A 23429-nucleotide genomic window follows, 5' to 3' on the forward strand; every position below is an offset into this window, starting at 1 on the left:
GACAAGTCATTTCTGGAGCCATTACCAGGTCAAAATATACCAAGTACCCATCACAAACTCTTAACCCTCACATTACATTATTTGCCATTTTCCTCTCGTTTTCCTCTCCCCCACTTCACCCTTGCCATTTTATTCGCCCTCTCTCCCTCTCTTTTCGTTCCCCTTCTTTTTTTTCTATTTGCCTCTTTTGCCCGTTTCTTGTTTGCATGTGTGTTGGATTGCTTGCTTGTCACGATGGCTCAAGATAATACTAAATTTTGTGACTTTGCCAATACCAACAATAATGATTTTATTAGCACTCCGATTGCTCCTCTTACCGATGCTGAATCTTGTGAAATTAATACTGCTTTGTTGAATCTTGTCATGAAAGATCTGTTTTCTGGCCTTCATAGTGAAGATGCCGCTACCCATCTAAACAACTTAGTTGATTTGTGTGATATGCAAAAGAAGAAAGATGTGGATAATGATATTGTTAAATTGAAGCTATTTCCATTTTCTCTAAGAGATCGTGCTAAAGCTTGGTTTTCATCTTTGCCTAAAGATAATATTGATTCATGGAATAAGTGCAAAGATGCTTTTATCTCTAAGTATTTTCCTCCCGCTAAGATCATCTCTCTTAGAAACGATATTATGAATTTTAAGCAACTTGATCATGAACATGTTGCACAATCTTGGGAGAGGATGAAATCAATGATACGTAATTGCACATCACATGGTTTGAACCTTTGGATGATTATACAAAACTTTTATGCCGGATTGAACTTTGCTTCTAGAAATCTTTTAGATTCGGCCATGGGAGGCACTTTTATGGAAATCATCTATGATAAGATACCAAACTCCTATATAATATTATGGTTAATTATTCTCAATGGCACACCGAAAGATCTACTAATAAGAAAGTGCATGCCATTGAAGAGATTAATGTTTTGAGTGGAAAGATGGATGAACTTATGAAATTGTTTGCTAATAAGAGTGCTCCAACCGATCCTAATGATATGCCTTTGTCTACCTTGATTGAGAATAATAATGAATCTATGGATGTGAATTTTGTTGGTAGGAACAATTTCGGTAATAATGTGTATAGAGGCAATTTTAATTCTAGGCCGTTTCCTAGTAATTCCTCTAATAATTATGGTAATTCCCACAATAATTCTTATGGAAATTTTAATAAGATTCCCTCTGATTTTGAATCTAATATTAAATAATTTATTACTTCGCAAAACAGTTTCAATGCTTTGATTGAAGAAAAAATGCTTAAGATTGATGAGTTGGCTAGGAACATTGATAGAATTTCTCTTGATGTTGATTCTTTGAAACTTAGATCTATTCCACCTAAGCATGATATCAATGAGTCTCTCAAAGCCATGAGAATTTCCATTGATGAGTGCAAAGAAAGAACCGCTAGGATGCGTACTAAGAAAGATTGCTTTATAAAAGCGTGTTCTTCTAGTTTTCATGATAATAAGGATGAAGATCTAAAAGTTATTGATGTGTCTCCTATTAAATCTTTGTTTTGCAATATGAATCTTGATAATTATGGGGCTGAAGATGAGCCACCTTTACCTAGAAGGCGTTCCAAAAATTCGGAGTCTTTAGATCTTAATGCTAAAATTGTTAAAAATGGGATTGAAGAGGTCAAAACTTTAAATAGTAATGAACCCACTATCTTGGATTTCAAGGTATTCAATTATGATAATTTCTCTTTGATAGATTTTATTTCCTTGTTGCAATCCGTGCTAAATTCTCCTCATGCTTATAGTCAAAATAAAGCTTTCAATAAACATATCGTTGATGCTTTGATGCAATCTTATGAAGAAAAACTTGAGTTGGAAGTTTCTATCCCTAGAAAACTTTATGATGAGTGGGAACCTACAATAAAAATTAAAATTAAAGATCATGAGTATTATGCTTTGTGTGATCTGGGTCCTAGTGTTTCCACGATTCCAAAAACTTTGTGTGGTTTGCTAGGTTTCCGTGATTTTGATGATTGTTCTTTAAACTTGCACCTTGCGGATTCCACTATTAAGAAACCTATGGGAAGAATTAATGATGTTCTTATTGTTGCAAATAGTAACTATGTGTCCATAGATTTCATTGTTCTTGATATAGATTGCAATCTTTCATGTCCTATCATTCTTGGTAGACCTTTCCTTAGAACGATTGGTGCAATTATTGATATGAAGGAAGGGAATATTAGATTCCAATTTCCGTTAAGGAAAGGAATGGAACACTTACCTATAAATAAAATTAAATTACCTTATGAATCTATTATGAGAGCCACTTATGGATTGCCTACCAAATATGGCAATACCTAGATCTATCTTCGCTTTTATGCCTAGCTAGGGGCGTTAAACGATAGCGCTTGTTGGGAGGCAACCCAATTTTATTTTTATTCCTTGCTTTTTGCTCCTGTTTAGTAATAAAAAATTTACCTAGCCTCTGTTTTGGTTGTGTTTTTTGTGTTTAATTAGTGTTTGTGCCAAGTAGAACCGTTGGGAAGACTTGGGGGAAATCTTTTTGATCTTGCTGTGGAAAACAGAAACTTTAGCGCTCACGAGAATTGCTGCCATTTTTATTTGGAAGGTGATATTTAGTTAATTATTTTTGAAGATGATTAATAGATAAATTCCTCACGTCCAGAAATTTATTTTAGAATTTTTGGGGTTCCAGAACTTGCGTTAGCTACAGATTACTACAGACTGTTCTGTTTTTGACAGATTCTGTTTTTCTTGTGTTGTTTGCTTATTTTGATGAATCTATGGCTGGTAAAAGAGTTTAGAAACCATAGATAAGTTGGAATACAGTAGGTTTAACACCAATATAAATAAATAATGAGTTCATTACAATACCTTGAATTGGTGTTTTGTTTTCTTGCGCTAACAGAGCTCACGAGATTTTCTATTTTGAGTTTTGTGTTGTGAAGTTTTCAAGTTTTGGGTAAAGATTTGATGGATTATGGAACAAAGAGTGGAAAGAGCCTAAGCTTGGGGATGCCCATGGCACCCCACGTTAAAATCCAAGGAAACCAAAAAGCCTAAGCTTGGGGATGCCCCGGAAGGCATCCCCTCTTTCGTCTTCGTTTATCGATAACTTTACTTGGAGCTATATTTTTATTCACCACATGATATGTGTTTTGCTTGGAGCATCTTGTATGATTTGAGTCTTTGCATTTTAGTTTACCACAATCATCCTTTCTGTACGCACCTTTTGAGAGAGACTCGCATGAATTGAAATTTATTAGAATAATCTATGTGCTTCACTTATATCTTTTGAGCTATATAGTTTTTGCTCTAGTGCTTCACTTATATCTTTTAGAGCACAGTGGTGGATTTGTTTTATAGAAACTATTGTTATCTCATTCTTCACTTATATTATTTTGAGATTCCTTTAGAACAACATGGCAATAATAAAAACTTCCATATAAGTGCATTGAATACTATGAGAAATTTGATACTTGATAATTGTTTTGAGATATGGAGATGGTGATATTAGAGTCATGCTAGTTGAGTAGTTGTGAATTTGAGAAATACATGTGTTGAAGTTTGTGATTCCCATATCATGCACGTATGGTGAACCGTTATGTGATGAAGTCGGAGCATGATTTATTTATTGATTGTCTTCCTTATGAGTGGCGGTCGGGGACGAGCAATGGTCTTTTCCTACCAATCTATCCCCCTAGGAGCATGCGCGTAATACTTTGTTTCGATAACTAATAGATTTTTGCAATAAGTATGTGAGTTCTTTATGACTAATGTTGAGTCCATGGATTATACGCACCTCTCACCCTTCCACCATTGTTAGCCTCTCTAGTATCGCGCAACTTTCGCCAGTACCATAAACCCACCATATACCTTCCTCAAAACAGCCGCCATACCTACCTATTATGGCATTTCCATAGCCATTCTGAGATATATTGCCGTGAAACTTTCCATCGTTCCGTTATTATGACACGCTTCATCATTGTCATATTGCTTGCATGATCATGTAGTTGACATCGTATTTGTGGCAAAACCACCGTTCATAATTATTCATACATGTCACTCATGCATCATTGCACATCCCGGCCGGTACACCGCCGAGGCATTCACATAGAGTCATATTTTGTTCTAAGTATTGAGTTGTAATTCTTGAGTTGTAAGTAAATAAAGTGTGATGATCATCATTATTAGAGCATTGTCCCAAGTGAGGAAAGGATGATGGAGACTATGATTCCCCCACAAGTCAGGATGAGACTCCGGACAAAAAAAAGAAAAAAAGGAAAAAAGGAGAAAGGCCATAAAAAGGGAAGGCCCCAAAAAAAGAGAGAAAAAGAGAGAAGGGACAATGTTACTATCCTTTCTCCACACTTGTGCTTCAAAGTAGCACCATGTTCTTCATCTAGAGAGTCTCCTATGATATCACTTTCATATACTAGTGGGAATTTTTCATTATAGAACTTGGCTTGTATATTCCAATGATGGGCTTCCTCAAAATGCCCTAGGTCTTCATTAGCAAGCAAGTTGGATGCACGCCCACTTAGTTTCTTTTGATGAGCTTTCATATACTTATAGCTCTAGTGCATCCGTTGCATGGCAATCCCTACTCACTCACATTGATATCTATTAATGGGCATCTCCATAGCCCGTTGATATGCCTAGTCGATGTGAGACTATCTTCTCCTTTTTGTCTTCTCCACAACCACCATTCTATTCCACCATAGTGCTATATCCATGGCTCACGCTCATATATTGCGTGAAGATTGAAAAAGTTTGAGAACATCAAAAGTATGAAACAATTGCTTGGCTTGTCATCGGGGTTGTGCATGATTTAAATATTTTGTGTGGTGAAGATAGAGCATAGCCAGACTATATGATTTTGTAGGGATAAGTTTCTTTTGCCATGTTATTTTGAGAAGACATGATTGCTTAGTTAGTATGCTTGAAGTATTATTATTTTTATGTCAATATTAAACTTTTATCTTGACTCATGGATCTGAACATTCATGCCACAATAAAGAAAAATTACATTGAGAAATATGTTAGAAAGCATTCCACATCAAAAATTCTTCTTTTATCATTTACCTCCTCGAGGACGAGCAGGAATTAAGCTTGGGGGTGCTTGATACGTCTCCAACGTATCTATAATTTTTTATTTCTCCATGATGTTATATTATCTATTTTGGATGTTAATGGGCTTTATTTTACACTTTTATATCATTTTTGGGACTAACCTACTAACCGGAGGCCCAACCCAAATTACTGGTTTTTTTGCCTATTTTAGGGTTTCGAAGCAAAGGAATATCAAATGGAGTCCAAACGGAATGAAACCTTTGGGAACATGATTTTCTCAACAAACGTGATCCACGAGACTTGGAGTGGCCGTCAAGAAACAAGGGAGGAAGGCATAAGGCAGGGGGGCGCGCCTACCCCCCTGGGCGCGCCTACCCCCCTGGGCGCGCCCTCCACCCTCGTGGGCCCTCCGTTCCTCCACCGACATACTTCTTCCTCCTATATATATCCACGTACCCCCAAACATCCAGGAGCACCACGAAAACCTAATTCCACCACCGCAACCTTCTGTACTCGAGAGATCCCATCTCGGGGCCTTTTCCGGAGCTCCACTAGAGGGGGCACTGATCACGGAGGGCCTCTACATCAACTCCATGGCCTCTCCGGTGACGTGTGAGTAGTTTACTTCAGACCTACGGGTCCATAGTTATTAGCTAGATGGCTTCTTCTCTCTCTTTAGATCTCAATACAAAGTTCTCCTCGATTTTCTTGGAGATCTTCGATGTAATCTTCTTTTGCGGTGTGTTTGTCGAGATCTGATGAATTGTGGGTTTATGATCCAGATTATCTATGAACAATATTTGATTCTCCTCTGAATTCTTTTATGTATAATTGGTTTATCTTTGCAAGTCTCTTCAAATTACCAGTTTGGTTTGGCCTACTAGATTGATCTTTCTTGCAATGGAGAAGTGCTTAGCTTTGGGTTCAATCTTGCGGTGTTCGATCCTAGTGACAGGAAGGGAACCGATACGTATTGTATTGTCGTCATCGAGGATAAAAAGATGGGTTTTATATCATATTGCATGAGTTTATCCCTCTACATCATGTCATCTTCCTTAAAGGATTACTCTGTTCTCTTGAACTTAATAATCTAGATGCATGGTGGATAGCGGTCGATGTGTGGAGTAATAGTAGTAGATACAGGAAGGAGTCGGTCTACTTGTCTCGGACGTGATGCCTATATACATGATCATACCTAGATATTCTCATAACTATGCTTAATTCTATCAATTGCTCGGCAGTAATTCGTTTACCCACCGTAATACTTATGCTCTTGAGAGAAGCCACTACTGAAACCTATGGCCCCCGAGTCTATCTTCCATCATATTAATCTTCCAATACTTAGTTATTTCCTTTGTCGTTATTTTACTTTGCATCTTTATTTCTCTTTATCATAAAAATACCAAAAATATCATCTTATCATATCTATCAGATCTCACTCTCGTAAGTGACCGAGAAGGGCTTGACAACCCCTTTATCACGTTGGTTGCGAGGTTCTTATTTGTTTGTGTAGGTGCGTGGGACTTGAGTGTGATCTCCTATTGGATTGATACCTTGATTCTCAAAAAACCGAGGGAAATACTTACGCTACTTTGCTGCATCACCCTTTCCTCTTCAAGGGAAAACCAACGCAGTGCTCAAGAGGTAGCAATGAATTTGGAGTGACTCTTTGTTGCATGTTGAGGGATAGTTATATGATCCAATTATGTTATTATTGTTGAGAGAACTTTCACTACTGAAAGTATGAACCCTAGGCCTTGTTTCAACGCATTGCAATACTGTTTGTGCTCACTTTTATTATTAGTTACCTTGCTGTTTTTATATTTTCAGATTACAAAAACCTTTATCTACCATCCATATTGCACTTGTATCACCATCTCTTCACCGAACTAGTGCACCTATACAATTTATCATTGTATTGGATGTGTTGGGGACACAAGAGACTCTTTGTTATTTGGTTGTAGGGTTGTTTGAGAGAGACCATCTTCATCCTATGCCTCCCACGGATTGATAAACTTTAGGTCATCTACTTGAGGGAAATTTGCTACTGTCCTACAAGCGTCTGCACTTCGAGGCCCAACAACGTCTACAAGAAGAAGGTTGTGTAGTAGACATCAATATGGTCAAGGCATGATGCTATATTTTATTGTATGAGATGATCATGTTTTGTAACGGAGTTATTGGCAACTGGCAGGAGCCATATGGTTGTCGCTTTATTGTATGCAATGCAATCGCCCTATAATTGCTTTACTTTATCACTAAACGGTAGCAATAGTCATGGAAGAAATATTTGGCGAGACGACAATGATGCTACGATGGAGATCAAGGTGCCGCGCCGGTGACGATGGTGATCATGACGGTGCTTTGGAGATGGAGATCAAAGGCACAAGATGATGATGTCCATATCATATCACTTATATTGATTGCATGTGATGTTTATCCTTTATGCATCTTATTCTGCTTGTTTGATGGTACCATTATAAGATGATATCTCACTAAATTTCAAGGTACAAGTGTTATCCCTGAGTATGCACCATTACCAAAGTTCGTCGTGCCGAGACACCACGTGATGATTGGGTGTGATAAGCTATACGTTCACATACAATGGGTGCAAGCTAGTTTTGCGCACACAGAAATACTCGGGTTAAACTTGACGAGCCTAGCATATGCAGATATGGCCTTGGAACACTGGAGACCGAAAGGTCGAGCGTGAATCATATAGTAGATATGATCAACATAGTGATGTTCACCACTGAAAACTACTCCATCTCACGTGATGATAGGACATGATTTAGTTGATTTTGGATCACATGATCATTTAGATGACTAGAGGGATGTCTATCTAAGTGGGAGTTCTTAAGTAATATGATTAATTGAACTTTAATTTATCATGAACTTAGTCCTAATAGTATTTGCATAACTATGTTGTAGATCAATAGCTCGCGGTGTAGCTCCCCGTTTATTTTGATATGTTCCTAGAGAAAAACTAAGTTGAAAGATGTTAGTAGCAATGATGCGGATTGGATCCGTGATGTGAGGATTATCCTCATTTCTGCACAGAAGAATTATGTCCTTGATGCACCGCTAGGTGACAGACCGATTGCAGGAGCAGATGCAGACATTATGAACATTTGGCGAGCTCGATATGATGACTACTTGATAGTTTAATGCATGATGCTTTACGGCTTAGAACTTCAAAGACGTTTTAAACGCCATAGAGCATATGAGATGTTCCAAGAGTTGAAATTAGTATTTCAGACTCATGCCCATGTCGAAAGGTATGCGACCTTTGACAAGCACTTTGCCTACAAGATGGAGGAGAATAGCTTAGCTATTTAGCATGTGCTCAGAATGTCTGAGTACTACAATCACTTGAATCAAGTGGGAGTTAATCCTCCAGATAAGATAGTGATTGACAGAGTTCTCTAGTCACTATCACCAAGTTATTGGAACTTCGTGATGAACTATAATATGAAAGGGATAACAGAAACGATTCCCAAGCTCTTCATGATGCTGAAATCGATGAAGGTAGAAATCAAGAAAAGCATCAAGTGTTGATGGTTGACAAGACCACTAGTTTCAAGAAAAGGGCAAAGGGAAGAAGGGGAACTTCAATAAGAACGGCAAGCAAGTTGCTGCTCAAGTGAAGAAGCCAAAGTCTAGACCTAAGCTTGAGACTAAGTGCTTCTACTGCAAAGGGACTGGTCACTGGAAGCAGAACTGCCCCAAGTATTTGGCGGATAAGAAGGATGGCAAAGTGAACAAAAGTATATTTGATATACATGTTATTGATGTGTACTTTACTAGTGTTTATAGCAAACCCTCAGTATTTGATACTAGTTCAGCTGCTGAGATTAGTAACTCAAAACAGGAGTTGCAGAATGAACAGAGACTAGTTAAGGGTGAAGTGATGATGTGTGTTGAAAGTGGTTCCAAGATTGATATGATCATCATCGTACACTCCCTATACTTTCGGGGTTAGTGTTGAACCTAAATAAATGTTATTTGGTGTTTGCGTTAAGCATGAATATGATTGATCATGTTTATTGCAATACAATTATTCATTTAAAGACAGAGAATAATTGTTGTTTTGTTTACATGAACAAAACCTTCAATGGTCATACACCCAAGGTGAATGGTTTATTAAATCTCGATCATAGTGATACACATATTCAAAATATTGAAGCCAAAAGATGCAAAGTTAATAATGATATTGCAACTTACTTGTGGCACTGCCGTTTAGGTCATATTTGTGTAAAGCGCATGAAGAAAATCCATGCTGATGGGCTTTTGGAATCACTTGATTATGAATCGGTTGATGCTTGCGAACCATGCCTCATGAGCAAGATGATTAAGACTCCGTTCTCCGGAACAATGGAGCGAGCAAAAGACTTGTTGGAAATAATACATACTGATGTATGCAGTCCGATGAGTGCTGAGGCTCGTGACAGATATCGTTATTTTCTGACCATCACAGATGATTTGAGTAAGATATGGGTATATCTTCTTGATGAAACATAAATCTGAAACATTGGAAAAGTTCAAATAATTTTAGGGTGAAGTGGAAAATCATTGTAACAAGAAAATAAAGTTTCTACGATCTGATCGTGGAGGAGAATATTTGAGTTACGAGTTTGGTCTTCATTTGAAACAATGCGGAATAGTTTCGCAACTCACGCCACCTGGAACACCATAGCGTAATGGTGTGTCTAAACATCATAACCGTACTTTATTAGATATGGTGCAATCTATGATGTCTCTTACCGATTTACCACCATCGTTTTGGGGTTATGCATTAGAGACAGTTGCATTCATGTTAAATAGGGAAACATCTAAATCTGTTGAGACGACACCATATGAACTGTGGTTTGGCAAGAAACCAAAGTTTTCATTTCTTAAAGTTTGGGGTTGCGATGCTTATGTGAAACAGTTTCATCCTAATAAGCTCAAACCCAAATCATAGAAATGTGTCTTCATAGGATACCCAAAGGAGACAGTTGGGTACACCTTCTATCACATATCCGAAGGCAAGCCATTCGTTGCTAAGAATGGATCCTTTCTAGAGAAGGAGTTTCTCTCGAAAGAAGTGAGTGGGAGGAAAGTAGAACTTGATGAGGTAACTGTACCTGCTCCCTTATTGGAAACTAGTTCATCACAGAAATCTGTTCCCGTGACTCCTACACCAATTAGTGAGGAAGCTAATAATGATGATCATGTAACTTCAGATCAAGTTACAACTGAACCTCGTAGGTCAACCAGAGTGAGATCCGCACCAGAGTGGTACGGTAATCCTATTCTGGAGGTCATGTTACTTGACCATGACGAACCTACAAACTATGAGGAAGCGATGATGAGCCCAGATTCCACGAAATGGCTTGAGGCCATGAAATCTGAGATGGGATCCATGTATGAGAACAAAATGTGGACTTTGGTTGACTTGCCCGATGATCGGCAAGCCATAGAAAATAAATGGATCTTCAAGAGGAAGACAAACGCTGATTGTAATGTTACTATCTACAAAGCTAGACTTGTCGAAAAAGGTTTTTGACAAAAGTTCAAGGTGTTGACTACGATGAGATTTTCTCACTCGTAGCAATGCTTAAGTCTGTCTGAATCGCGTTAGCAAATTGCCACATTTTATGAAATCTGGCAAATGGATGTCAAAACTACATTCCTTAATGGATTTATTAAAGAAGAGTTGTATATGATGCAACCAGAAGGTTTTGTCGATCCTAAAGGTGATAACAAAAATTTGCAAGCTCCAGCGATCCATCTATGGACTGGTGCAAGCATCTCGGAGTTGTAATATACGCTTTGATGAGTTGATCAAAGCATATAGTTTTATACAGACTTGAAGTGAAGCTTGTATTTACAAGAAAGTGAGTGGGAGCACTACATCATTTCTGATAAGTATATGTGAATGACATATTGTTGGTCAGAAATAATGTAGAATTATCTGGAAAGCATAAAGGAGTATTTGAAAGGAGTTTTTTTAAAAGACCTCGGTGAAGCTGCTTACATATTGAGCATCAAGATCTATAGAGATAGATCAAGACGCTTGATAAGTTCTTTTTTCAATAAGTACATACCTTGATAAGATTTTGAGGTAGTTCAAAATGGAACAGTCAAAGAAAGAGTTCTTTCCTGTGTTACAAGGTGTGAAATTGAGTAAGACTCAAAGCCCGACCACGGCAGAAGATAGAAAGAGAATGAAAGTCATTCCCTATGCCTTAACCAAATATGTATTAGATCTATTGTATACCCTACACTGAGTTTGACAAGGGAGTACAATAGTGATCTAGGAGTAGATCACTAGACATCAGTCAAAAATTATCCTTAGTGGAATAAGGATATGTTTCTCGATTATGGAGGTGACAAAAGGTTCATCGTAAAGGGTTACGTCGATGCAAGTTTTGACACTGATCCAGATGACTCTAAGTCCCAATCTGGATACATATTGAAAGTGGGAGGAATTAGCTAGAGTAGCTCCATGCAGAGCATTGTTGACATAGAAATTTTCAAAATACATACGGATCTGAATATGGCTGACCCGTTGACTGAACTTCTCTCACAAGCAAAACATGATCACACCTTAGTAATCTTTGGGTGTTAATCACATGGCGATGTGAACTAAGATTACTGACTCTAGTAAACCCTTTTAGTGTTAATCACATGGTGATGTGAACTATTGGTGTTAAATCACATGGCAATGTGAACTAGATTATTGACTCTAGTGCAAGTGGGAGACTGAAGGAAATATGCCCTAGAGGCAATAATAAAGTTATTATTCATTTCCTTATTTCATGATAAATGTTTATTATCCATGCTAGAATTGTATTAACCGTAAATCTAGTATATGTGTGGATACATAGACAAACAGAGTGTCACTAGTATGCCTCTACTTGACTAGCTCGTTGAATCAAAGATGGTTAAGTTTCCTAGCCATAGACATGAGTTGTCATTTGATTAACGGGATCACATCATTGGAGAATGATGTGATTGACTTGACCCATTCCGTTAGCATAGCACTTGATCGTTTAGTATGTTGCTATTGCTTTCTTCATGACTTATACATGTTCCTATGACTATGAGATTATGCAACTCCCGGATACTGGAGGAACACTTTGTGTGCTACCAAACGTCACAACGTAACTGGGTGATTATAAAGGTTCTCTACAGGTGTCTCCGATGGTACTTGCTGAGTTGGCATAGATCGAGATTAGGATTTGTCACTCTGATTGTCGGAGAGGTATCTCTGGGCCATCTCGGTAATGCACATCACTATAAGCCTTGCAAGCAATGTGACCAGTGAGTTAGTTGTGGGATGATGCATTACGGAACGAGTAAAGAGACTTGCCGGTAACGAGATTAAACTAGGCATTGAGATACCGACGGTCGAATCTCGGGCAAGTAACATACCGATGAAAAAGGGAACAACATATGTTGTTATGCGGTTTGATCGATAAAAATCTTTGAGGGAGTCCTGGATTAGGGGGTCTCCGGACAGCCGGACTATATCCTTTGGTCGGACTGTTGGACTATGAAGATACAAGATTGAAGACTTCGTCTCGTGTCCGGATGGGACTCTCCTTGGCGTGGAAGCCAAGCTTGGAAATACGGATATGTAGATCTCCTCCCTTGTAACTGACTCTGTGTAACCCTAGCCCCCTCCGGTGTCTATATAAACCAGAGGGTTTTAGTCCGTAGGACAACAACAATCATACCATAGGCTAGCTTCTAGGGTTTAGCCTCTACGATCTCGTGGTAGATCAACTCTTGTAATACTCATATCATGAAGATCAATCAAGCAGGACGTAGGGTATTACCTCCATCAAAAGGGCCCGAACCTGGGTAAACATCGTGTCCCCCGCCTCCTGTTACCATCCGCCTTAGATGCTCAGTTCGGGACCCCCTACCCGAGATCCGCCGGTTTTGACATTGACAATCTTCATAGAATATGTAGGAACCAATACAAGCATCCAGGTTCCACTATTTGTTATTGACCAGAGATGAGTCTCGTTCATTTCTACATAGTTCCCGAACCCGTAGGGTCCGCACGCTTAACATTCTGTGATGATTTGTATTATGAGTTATGTGATTTGATGACCAAAGTTTGTTCGGAGTCCTGGATGAGACCGGGGACATGATGAGGAGTCTCGAAATGGTCAAGACGTAAAGATCGATATATTGGAAAGCTATATTCAGACATCGTAAAGGTTTCGAGTGATTCAGGTATTTTTCGGAGTACCGGAGAGTTACGGGAATTCGTATTGGGCCTTAATGAGCCATACGGGAAAGGAGAGAAATGCCTCAAGGGTGGCCGCGCCCCTTCCCCATGGACTGGTCTGAATTGGACTAGGGAAAGGGGGCGCCCCCTTCCTTCCTTCTCCTTCTCCTTCTCTCTTCCCTTTTTCCTATTCCATGTGGGAGGTGGAATCCTACTAGGACTAGGGAGTCCTAGTAGGACTCCACACTTTGGGCGTGCCCTATGAGGGCCGGCCTTCCTCCTCCCTCCATCCTTTATATACGTGGCTAGGGGGCACCCCATAGACACACAAGTTGATCATTGATCTCTTAGCAATGTGCGGTGCCCCCCTCCACCATAATCCACATCGGTCATATCCTAACGGTGCTTAGGCGAAGCCTTGTTCCAGTAGCATCATCATCACCATCATCACGCCATCGTGCTGACGAAGCACTCCCTCGACACTCTTCTGGATTGTGAGTTCATGGGACGTCACCGAGCCGAACGTGTGCAGATTGCGGAGGTGCCGTACTTTCGGTACTAGGATCGGTCAATCGTGAAGACGTACGACTACATCAAACGCGTTGTCATAACGCTTCCGCTTACGGTCTACGAGGGTACGCAGACAACACTCTTCCCTTCTCCTTGCTATGCATCACCATGATCTTGCGTGTGCGTAGGAAATTTTCTAAAATTACTACGTTCCCTAACATTATGAACGTAGGAAATATCATCATCGAACGACGAAAGTCTCCCGGGGGAGTGCAGCTAGTGCAACGACGACCGAGGTCTGTGCGACAGGCCTCACCTGGACGAAGATCGGTGCTTCAGCATTAAGCTCCAGGAGACCTTCGATGTTGAAACGGTACGCAACGACGGAAAGTGTTTTTTCGTAATTAAGCATGACTTCAACTATTTCAACGTGTAATTTTTATCTTTTACAATTTGAGTAGCTTATCCCATGCCACGCAAGACACTGTGTCTTGGAGAGGATGGATTTTGAAGACCATGAAAATTTCGAAACAAAGAAAATTCACCTAAGGACCCATCATGATGTGGATTTTGAAGTAAATATGTATAATTCTGGGAGCGTAAACCATTTTGGTTGCAAAAATTGGGAAGCACTTTGCAAGATTTATGGTTTTTATGAGGGTATGCTTGTCACCATGGATCTTGGTGATCCTGACATCAACCAAGACAATATGGACATTTGGGTCCTTGTTGATATGCTTCCAATTCTACCGCTATGTGAGTTTCTCAAACATAGTTATTAACTAATTTATATTGTTCATTTCAAAATAGTTGACAACTTATTTCCATTGCCAGCTTATTTTCATTGTTCAAACAATGTGCGGAACATGGTAGATAGAACCTACTACATCGATGGCTCTGAGTTAACTTATCAGGAGAAAAATCATCTGGTCGCATTTTGTACTGATCTTGAGAATTACAATATCTATAATAAAACTCCTCCACATTATGGTCAATACGTGCCACTAGTGCATGTGTTGAACTATGGTAACATTTGTGGAGATGCCATGGTAAGATTTTTTACTATTACGACATCTGTGCATCTTTTGCATAAATTCTTTTTAAAACTTAACTACATTGCTAACTACTAAGTTATTACTATGTTTTTCAACAGAAAATCCCGGATGATTGTGTGCCTCATCTGATGTATCAAAATGGTCGCCTTGATGTTTTGAACATACAGCCAGGTCATCCTACGAATCTCACCTGTCCATATCGGATTTCTAAAAGAAGTGGAGACATGAAAATCACATAATGGAAAAAATGTATGGACAGTCGTAAGGAGGTTCTTGGAAGCAAAAGGAAGCGAAGCGCAAGAATTGGAGACAGGATGATCTCCATTCTCGATAATAGAGAGTCGGGGCCTATATTTTTTATGCTATTTTACCTTAAAGAGGGTATTTAGGTCCTACCTTATACTGATGATCATGTGCTAAGAACAATTAAGTAGGGTTGGTTCGATGACTATGAGGATGATGATCGTATGACTTGTTATTAATAACGAGTAGAAGTTGTATGATGATGATTAGTAGGACTTGTTATTATGATGATGCATGATGCGAGCATGAAGAGTTATTATATATCGGTGGGTGAAATGAACATGGATTGAATTGAAGTGAAGGCAACATGCATGTGGTGCATGTTGAAAGTAGTATTAATCCAAACTTGATCAAGTTAGGATTAGTATTACTTTCGACATGCACCGCATATATGTTGTCTTCACTTCAATCTAAGCCATGCTTAGGCATATATGACAGTAGGCGTTGGTAAACCAAACACGGAGATAAGAGAGGACACTTCTCTCTATTAGCTAGCTAACACCCTAAATTAATCCCCAAAACCACCCCTTTCAAAAAAACAAAAACCTCAGCTCCTGCCAGCTACTGACGCGTGGATGCCTTTTGTTCCCGGTTGGTGCCACCAACCGGGACCAAAGGCCCTCCTGCTTGGGCTCGCCGCAGCGGCCACATGGAGGCCCATATGTCCCGGTTGGTGTAAGAACCGGGACTAAAGGTGTAGGGCTTTAGTAACGACCCTTTAGTCCCGGTTCCCCAACCGGGACAAAATGGGCCTTACGAACCGGGATAAATGGCCGTTTTTCTACTAGTGGTTGGTGATAATATGATGCAAGAGTTTTTATATTAATATGATAATGATTTTGATCATTGATTATCATGATGATTTGTTATTATGATCATGATTAGTTATTATATCATTGGTGGAAGGAAGGTGGATTAGATTCATGTGGATGGATCAAAAGTGACCAAAAGTTGAATTAGTATGTTCGTCATCCTAATTCAACTTTTGATTCATCCAAATGAATATAATCCATGTTTATTCCTCACAATGATATATTAATTCATCATGGACATAATGATATAACAACCTCTTAATTGGTACTGCATCAAAATTTGTATAACGGCGCATAAATACACTAAAAATTAAAAAAATGAAAAACAGAATACTAGTAGCGCTGGACAGGAAGCACGCTACTACTAGTTAGGTTAGCAGTAGGCGGCTTTGTTAAAAGTGCTGCAGCTATTAGCAGTAGCGCGTTGCTCCAACGCTCGCTACTGCTAACCTTAGCTGTAGCGCCGTAGCAGTAGTAGGCCCAAAACCAGCGCTACTGCTAGGCTTTTCCCTAGTAGTGATGCCACCAAATTTGGAACTATTGCTGATCAATGGTAGTTGTACTTGCGCAGTGCTATGTTCAGATCATACTAGTGATTGTTTGCAACTTCTATTCATCAGATGTGGTTGCCACAGATCAGAGCAATGGTCTGATTATGCTCTGTTATAACACACATCGTCTTACCTGACAAGATTGTGAAGACAGAGTGGGATGTAGTCGGTGAAGGAGCGCATGTGGTGGTTGGCATCTAGGACTTGACCCTGACGACCCGGTGGAACAAAAGGGTGAACCTCCCTGCCTTGGTCGCTACGATGAGCCAGCCGCTGGGCCATGGACGCAGGCCGAGGATCAGCCACGAGGAGGGGGCACGAGAGCCGCTACGCTTCTACATCCATATCAAGGATGAGGATGATATCACCATGCTCGTTATCCCGCCCAAAGTTCAGGGCGGTGATGAACCAGTGACTGGTGCTGAAGTCTCCTCGCGTCGTCAGGCTGTCGACGAACAAGTGGTGCGAGTTCTGAGTGCAGGTGCATACCTTCTAGGACCAGATGGTCCTTGGGAGGGGCTAGAACTACTTCTGCCGCCACCACAAGATCGTCCCCGATGACCTCCTCGTCTTGCGGATCTCCGACCTTGGCCTGAAGGTGCATATCTACAACCAGAACAACTTCATCATGTGCAGGGTGCGCTGCCAAAGGCACATCCGCATCATGGAACATCAGTCTCAGCTTTTAGATCGTTAGTATGTTCGTCATTATGTCTAAACTTGTCGTGTTGTTAGTTTGAACCTGCCATTATGTTGATAGGATGCTGGTAAACTGTCCATGTTTTGCCCAGGGTTCAGCACCATGAGGTGGTGAGGGGCATGGGAATATGGGATGCCTGCTGCTTAAACTTATCTGCTAATGTGTTGTTCTTATCCCTATTTCAATGTTGTGTTTATGTCTATTTACTTTCTACTGTTATCTCTTGTGTTGCTTGCTATGAAGTGCTGCTAATATGGTGGTGGTAAGGTCACCACATTTGAAAGGGGTGTGCAGAACACATACGTGCACGCAGCCAAACGGCTGTGGTTTGCATCTGCTCACCTCTGAAGCACATAACAGACAACCAAATAGCCGATCCTAAAATGGTCACTGATGCAATGCGGGCAACCAAACAACTTGCATACATTGGTTTTTTTGCCAGTTTTTGCTTAGCCAGACTGAACTAGGTCCAGTATATAATGCAGGCAAATTGCATGCGACCAATCAAACACGCCCTATGTGTTTCTTTTTTTGCGAGAAACTTCCAATCTATGCATCTTCAATCATGTCAGTACAAAGAACATCAGAGGTAATAAAAATACAAACATATCTGTGGACCACCTAGCGACGACTATAAGCACTGGTGTGAGCCGAAGGCGCACCACCATCATCGCCCTTCCTTTACCAAAGCAGACAAACCTTATTGTAGTAGACAGTCGGAAAGTCCTATGTGTTGTTGTGGTGTACACAACTACCATGGACGAGGTAGCGGTGTGGCAGCAACCTGAAGCAGTGAGATGATGTCTTTTCTTCCAGCGAAATCTTCTTCTGATTGATCGGCTAGTTCTGTTTGCGCAGACAATCAGAGGGATAGCAATATTTATCGTTGACATCAAGGTTGTATTCTCTCTGGGGTGAAAGTGAAAATTCTTGAGTCAACCTTTTGGCTATGGTTGGTATCTACACTGCACTGCAAACCGATTTTTCTTGAAGGTGTTATCTTGGAGTTGTACAACCTTGGTTAACTCACATGTGGCTCTTTTTCCCTGATAAAGGGCTCTTTTATTATCTCAATGTACCATCAAGCGGATACAAAGTATTATGAGTAACACCCGGCCTCTGCATAATTAGAATACATATAACCAAACCCAAAAAATCTGATAAAAAAGAAATGAAACAAAACTGACAAACCGGCAACAATAGAGTCCTATAGACCAATACTACGCCTATGTCAAAAGTTGCGCTCGATAAATCCATAAGTTATGCTGCCATCCATGTTGAGAAAACCTCCGTAGTCACCTGCTCCAACCGTGTACACACCACCTTGAACAACGGTTGGTACTCAGCAGTTGGTACTCCGTTCGTTGTAACTCACATTCTATTATTTAAAATCTGGACTATAGTTTGAAGATTCCGTAAAAGAAATATTAAAAAAAATCAAAACCCTGCAGACACCATGGATACATTCCATTATTTTCAAAAGGTTCGACTGATGGATTATGATTAACTCACATATGGTTTTTCTTTCTTTTTTCATGAGCCGATTTATTTGACAAACACTGTTTTTAATAATTAATAATATATAACTATGTGCAACGATGCAGAGGTTACGAGTTCATCCTACCTTTTGAAATAATAGAATGTATCCATGGTGTCTGCAAGAGTCACTACTGTACTACTCCAGTATATTGACATATGCTGGCCCAAGGATGAGCATTCCCAGTAATCTGAACAACGTGACTTCCACATAATATTTACATGAGATTTCTTATAAGGGATTTTTTACAAAGTTTTAGAATTAAGGCAGAGCGAAAGAACAGATACTTGGCATGATTACCGCCAATGTAGCAGATTCCATTCTTGTGAAACGAAGAGCTGCTGCCGAGAGCCTGAGAGTCAGGGAAAGGAGTCATTCTGCACCTGCCTCATCTTCCGTCTTCAGTTCGGTTTCTGGCTTGAGGATCAACATCTTCTCCTGAAATCAATGGGCAAGGAAAACTGATTGGATCAAGAGTCAAGACGCTGGATAGAGCTTACCTGCAGTTCAATGTACTTGCAGCAAAACAAAAAAAAAGACATTTTCGCCCGTTGGTTTACATGTGTCAAAAATAAATGTCAAGCATGTCTTACCTCCATAAGTTGTGAGTTGCAACTAGACACTGTCGACTGAACTGACCCACCGTGCTGCACTAGTGTCAACTCATTGTCGTTCAGGATCCACTTCACAACGAAGCTTGAGCTCCAGTCGTCCATGGCAACTTGGAAGGTGTGGGTCGAGCCGCGAAGATATGAGAATGCAGCTGGCACGGTGCACCCGCCATCACCGGTGATCTCTTTGAAAAGTTCTTCTGCCGTGACACCGATCAGTTGCTGCGCCTCCTCGGCAAAGATCACCAAGTTCATGGTTCCAGTGTCATCTTCCACCACTGCATTTAGCTTGTACCTTGCATGCCGAAAAACACCAGCATGGTAATTACTAACTACTCCCTCCGTAAAGAAATATAAGAGTGTTTAGATCACTACAAAGTACTGATGTCTGAACTAAGCAACAATGAGGCACTAGCAGCACATGAGTCTTCAAGATTCTCACCATAAAACCGGCCTCTTGCGCTTCTTGTTAACCGGATCGCATTGGCTGCACCAGAATTCACTTCCGTCCCTGCTGACCGTCTTCCTGCAGTGAAAGCATCCACGATAACACCAATCTTTGGTGCAGTCTATCTCTTTCAGGATGGCTCTGCACAAAAATCGGCTATTCTCCTGCAGTAGACCCAGAACATAATTAGGCTGTCAGTGCACAAAGCCCATATGCAGTCAATGAGAGCAGCACCGTCTTACCGATAACTTGAATGGATCAAGGCTTTGCAGCTGTTTGATTGTTCTCCAGCTACTTTGTAACTCCTGAGTTGGATCAACAGGGCTTTCTGGCTGAGACTGGAGGTGTACTATGGGGATTTTTGGATGATGCCACCTGCACACAAACAAATAAGTAAGCCCTCACTAATGTGGATTAGAGTAGATCAATCACCATTTCCAAGAATAAACCGTAGAGGCCACTCAATTCACGCGGAATTGCTGTCCCTCTGGTATTTCCAAATCTAGGTAGTACTTTGAAGCTGATAAAGAGCAAACTATATATCCTTTTCCTAAACCGAACAGTGTTACCATGTTTCATGTCAATGAAACGAAAACAGTAATATGGTAGAATCAGACGGTAGAAAATGATAAATAGATGAAAGGGTGAATCAGGGACTGACCCTTGTAGTGGCAAACACGCATCCCGGCAAACACGGCAGCGACAGGGTCTTGTCGGCATTTCTTGCGAATCTCCGCATAAAAATCATGACCCAGCTTTCCATATAGTGTGACATACAGTTCCTTTCCACTGTAAAATGATAATTGCAAAAGCTAAAGCGGTACCATAGAATGACAAAGATATGAAAGGATTAACCAAGTTATGTAACTTATGTTACCTGAAATCCTCAATCCGTAAGCTGCAAAATTCTATCATCCGCAATTTCTTTGGGGTCCTTTCTATGCCCCAAACATCGACTACTTGGCCAACAATATCTGCAACGTTTATGTCAGCACATGTCAGACACAAATTCAGAATTTGCAGATATTGATGTGGCAAGGCTAACGATTGCACTTTCAGCTTCCCAAACATTTACCTGTCAATAAGCTAATCTTGCGGTCCCTAGAAGGAACATCAACAAAGTCAACAAAATCAAAGCAGTGGAGAGGTATTGCGTCGACATCTCCATCGATCTCGTCGACCACCGTATCTGCTTCAATGTGCATCTTGAAGGGGTTCCTACAGGTCATATATTTACCCTCGCTTGGCCAAACCACAAAATTTGACAGCGCATAGACCTTCCCTTCAGCTAGCCTCTCTTCGAAACGCTTTATATCTTTTGGTTTTACATGGGCTTGCATAGTTCCACCCTACAAGTGAAAGGAAAAGAAGGATCATTGTGTGGACAAATTTCAGAGGGTGCTACTCCCTCCGTCCGAAAAAACTTGTCCCAAGCTTGTTCCTCAAATGGATGTATCTAGCACTTGATGCTAGATACATCCATTTGAGGGACAAGCTTTTTCGGAGGATGGAGTACAACGGTAGCAGGTGTTGTCAAGCATCATCAAGTAGGAAATATTTCGTCACCTTGCTGTCAATGAGAAGGCTGTCAAGGCCGAACACGGTGCCATTGTTTGGGTTGAAGGACACCCACATCCGTGAGACGCGCACCCGGACTCTGCGCCTGTAATCCGATGACAAGTTCAACTGAGACAGTGTGGTGAACCCATCCTCAACCTCACCCATTTTGGCCTTGAAGCTGAAGGTCTACATATGTGGAGACAAAAATAAATGAGCAGATCTGTGAGCAATATTTGTCCATTAGTCAACCCCAACGGCTGCACAACAGACTTCAGAATGTGCAGCAATAATTTTCACACTGAAGCAGAAAGCCTGAAGCCCTGTTGATTTAACATGGGCTCCTCACCTTATTTGGGGTGAAACTTGTTCCCCCTTTCATGCAAACATTGGTAAGTAGTGATTTTCAATCAATTGCTCAGTTCTGGTGTGTATGAAAAATGGTTAATCTGGATTCCAATACTACTCTGGTGTGTATGAAAAAGAAAATGATTCACATGATTTTTAATGAGCGAATATATGTAGTTATAAAATCAAAAGAAAAATATATGTAGATGTCAGGATGATACGGCGCGCAGCAAACAGAAGTACTTCCCAAGCGGTGGGAAAAAGACTATGATTTAAGGTGAAAAAACTCAACCCCGTGGAATCAATCTTGAACCTATCGAAGAACTGGAAAGTGGTATTCAAGCAAAACAGAATCCGGAGAAGGGCTACAAAAAGTAACGGAGACCTAAGCTTGCTTACCTCAGGATTCAGGAAGCTATGCTTTCCTCTGCTTTCCCAAGAACAAGGCTTGGACCAAATCAAAGAATGAGGAGCAGACGAGGAAAGAGGAGGAGGTGGTGAGAAGAATATGATGAGATGGGCGGTGCACAGTGCGCCACTGTGTAGACTGCAGAGTGATGTGAAGCTAGTGCAACGTGTAGAAGTTGTACTGATCTCTGCTCACTTTTTTTTTATCTCCAGCCTATACAATCGTACTACTCCTATATCTTAATCGGTATAAGTAATTTTTCTTTATAAAATTGTATGCAAACACAAAAGATATTCACCTCGTTGTAATTAATTATTCATCTGATACAAATAAAATGTAGTGTCTGTTTGTAGAGTTCAGACAAAATGTAAGATCTCCATGAAAAAAAGACAAAATGTGAGATCTAGGAAGTAAGAGCATCTGCAACTGGACTTTGCAAATCCAGCCCCTCAAACGCCCGCGGACGCGTCTGCGGACACTGACCAGGCACGCCTCAAATTAGTCACTTTGCATCCGCCTTTCTCAAGTTTCATTCCCTAGATCCATACAAAGCATGTAAAAGGAATCATACGTACTACATCTACTTACTACCTTAGTTACTCTTCGTCGTCGGAGATGCCCACGACGACGGTGCCAGATGCCAACTGGATGGGCGGGTAGGAGGGCTCCGGCTCATCCTCATCCTACTCGACCTCATCCATGTAGGCGAACATGTCCGTCTACTCCGCGGCCTCTTGCGCCTCCATCTCCTGCCGGCGACGGTGTCTTGCCTCCGCAGCCGACTCCGATCGGAGGGAATCAAGGATGGCCTGCTGCTCCGCCTGCAGATCCCCGTCGCCGGCGTCCCCCACATCCCCTCCTCCTCCTCCGGATCCACTGCATCCGGAGGTAGCCCCACGGCGATTTAGGCTTCGCCTAGCCCGGATCTGCTCAAGGAGCACGAACCGGTGCTCCAGCGTCAAGAAGGCTCGCTCCTCATCCGGCGGCATGGGGATATGGCTACTAGGCGGACGGGTGGAGTGAAAAGTGGCGGCGGCGGCGGACAGGAGCAGGAAAATATGGATGGATGGTAGAGTTTCGGTGCGTCGATCGACATAAATAGCCGGGCAATGCACTACCGGCCCGCCGGAGCTGCGCCATGCGGCGCCACCAGTCTGACGAAGGAGACGAGCTTCGGAGCACCGGGTTTAAGGGCGTTTTTGGCTGGGACCCCTTTGTCAGTCCGACGTGGCTGGCGTGCCCGGACACACCCATATTCGTCCCATATTTGGGCTGGATATGGAGGTGCCGGTCAGCTCAGGCGTTTGAGGGCT

General features: G+C 41.1%; 1 protein-coding gene across 1 annotated transcript; it reads right to left on the bottom strand.

Annotated features, from left to right (window-relative positions):
• Positions 1-18550: 18550 nt before the first annotated feature.
• LOC123056683 (uncharacterized) lies at positions 18551-23105 on the bottom strand. The gene is made up of 11 exons (XM_044479992.1): positions 22887-23105; positions 22717-22799; positions 22107-22254; positions 21369-21548; positions 20878-21151; positions 20680-20776; positions 20464-20591; positions 20045-20177; positions 19797-19966; positions 19337-19649; positions 18551-19181 (listed from the first exon to the last, which is right to left on the bottom strand). Exons 1-8 carry the CDS (start codon positions 23103-23105, stop codon positions 20152-20154), a joined length of 1155 nt encoding a protein of 384 aa, XP_044335927.1. The 3' UTR covers positions 18551-19181; positions 19337-19649; positions 19797-19966; positions 20045-20151.
• Positions 23106-23429: the final 324 nt, after the last annotated feature.

Source organism: Triticum aestivum, chromosome 3A, assembly GCF_018294505.1.
Source record: "Triticum aestivum cultivar Chinese Spring chromosome 3A, IWGSC CS RefSeq v2.1, whole genome shotgun sequence".
In the NCBI taxonomy this organism is placed as follows: Eukaryota; Viridiplantae; Streptophyta; class Magnoliopsida; order Poales; family Poaceae; genus Triticum; species Triticum aestivum.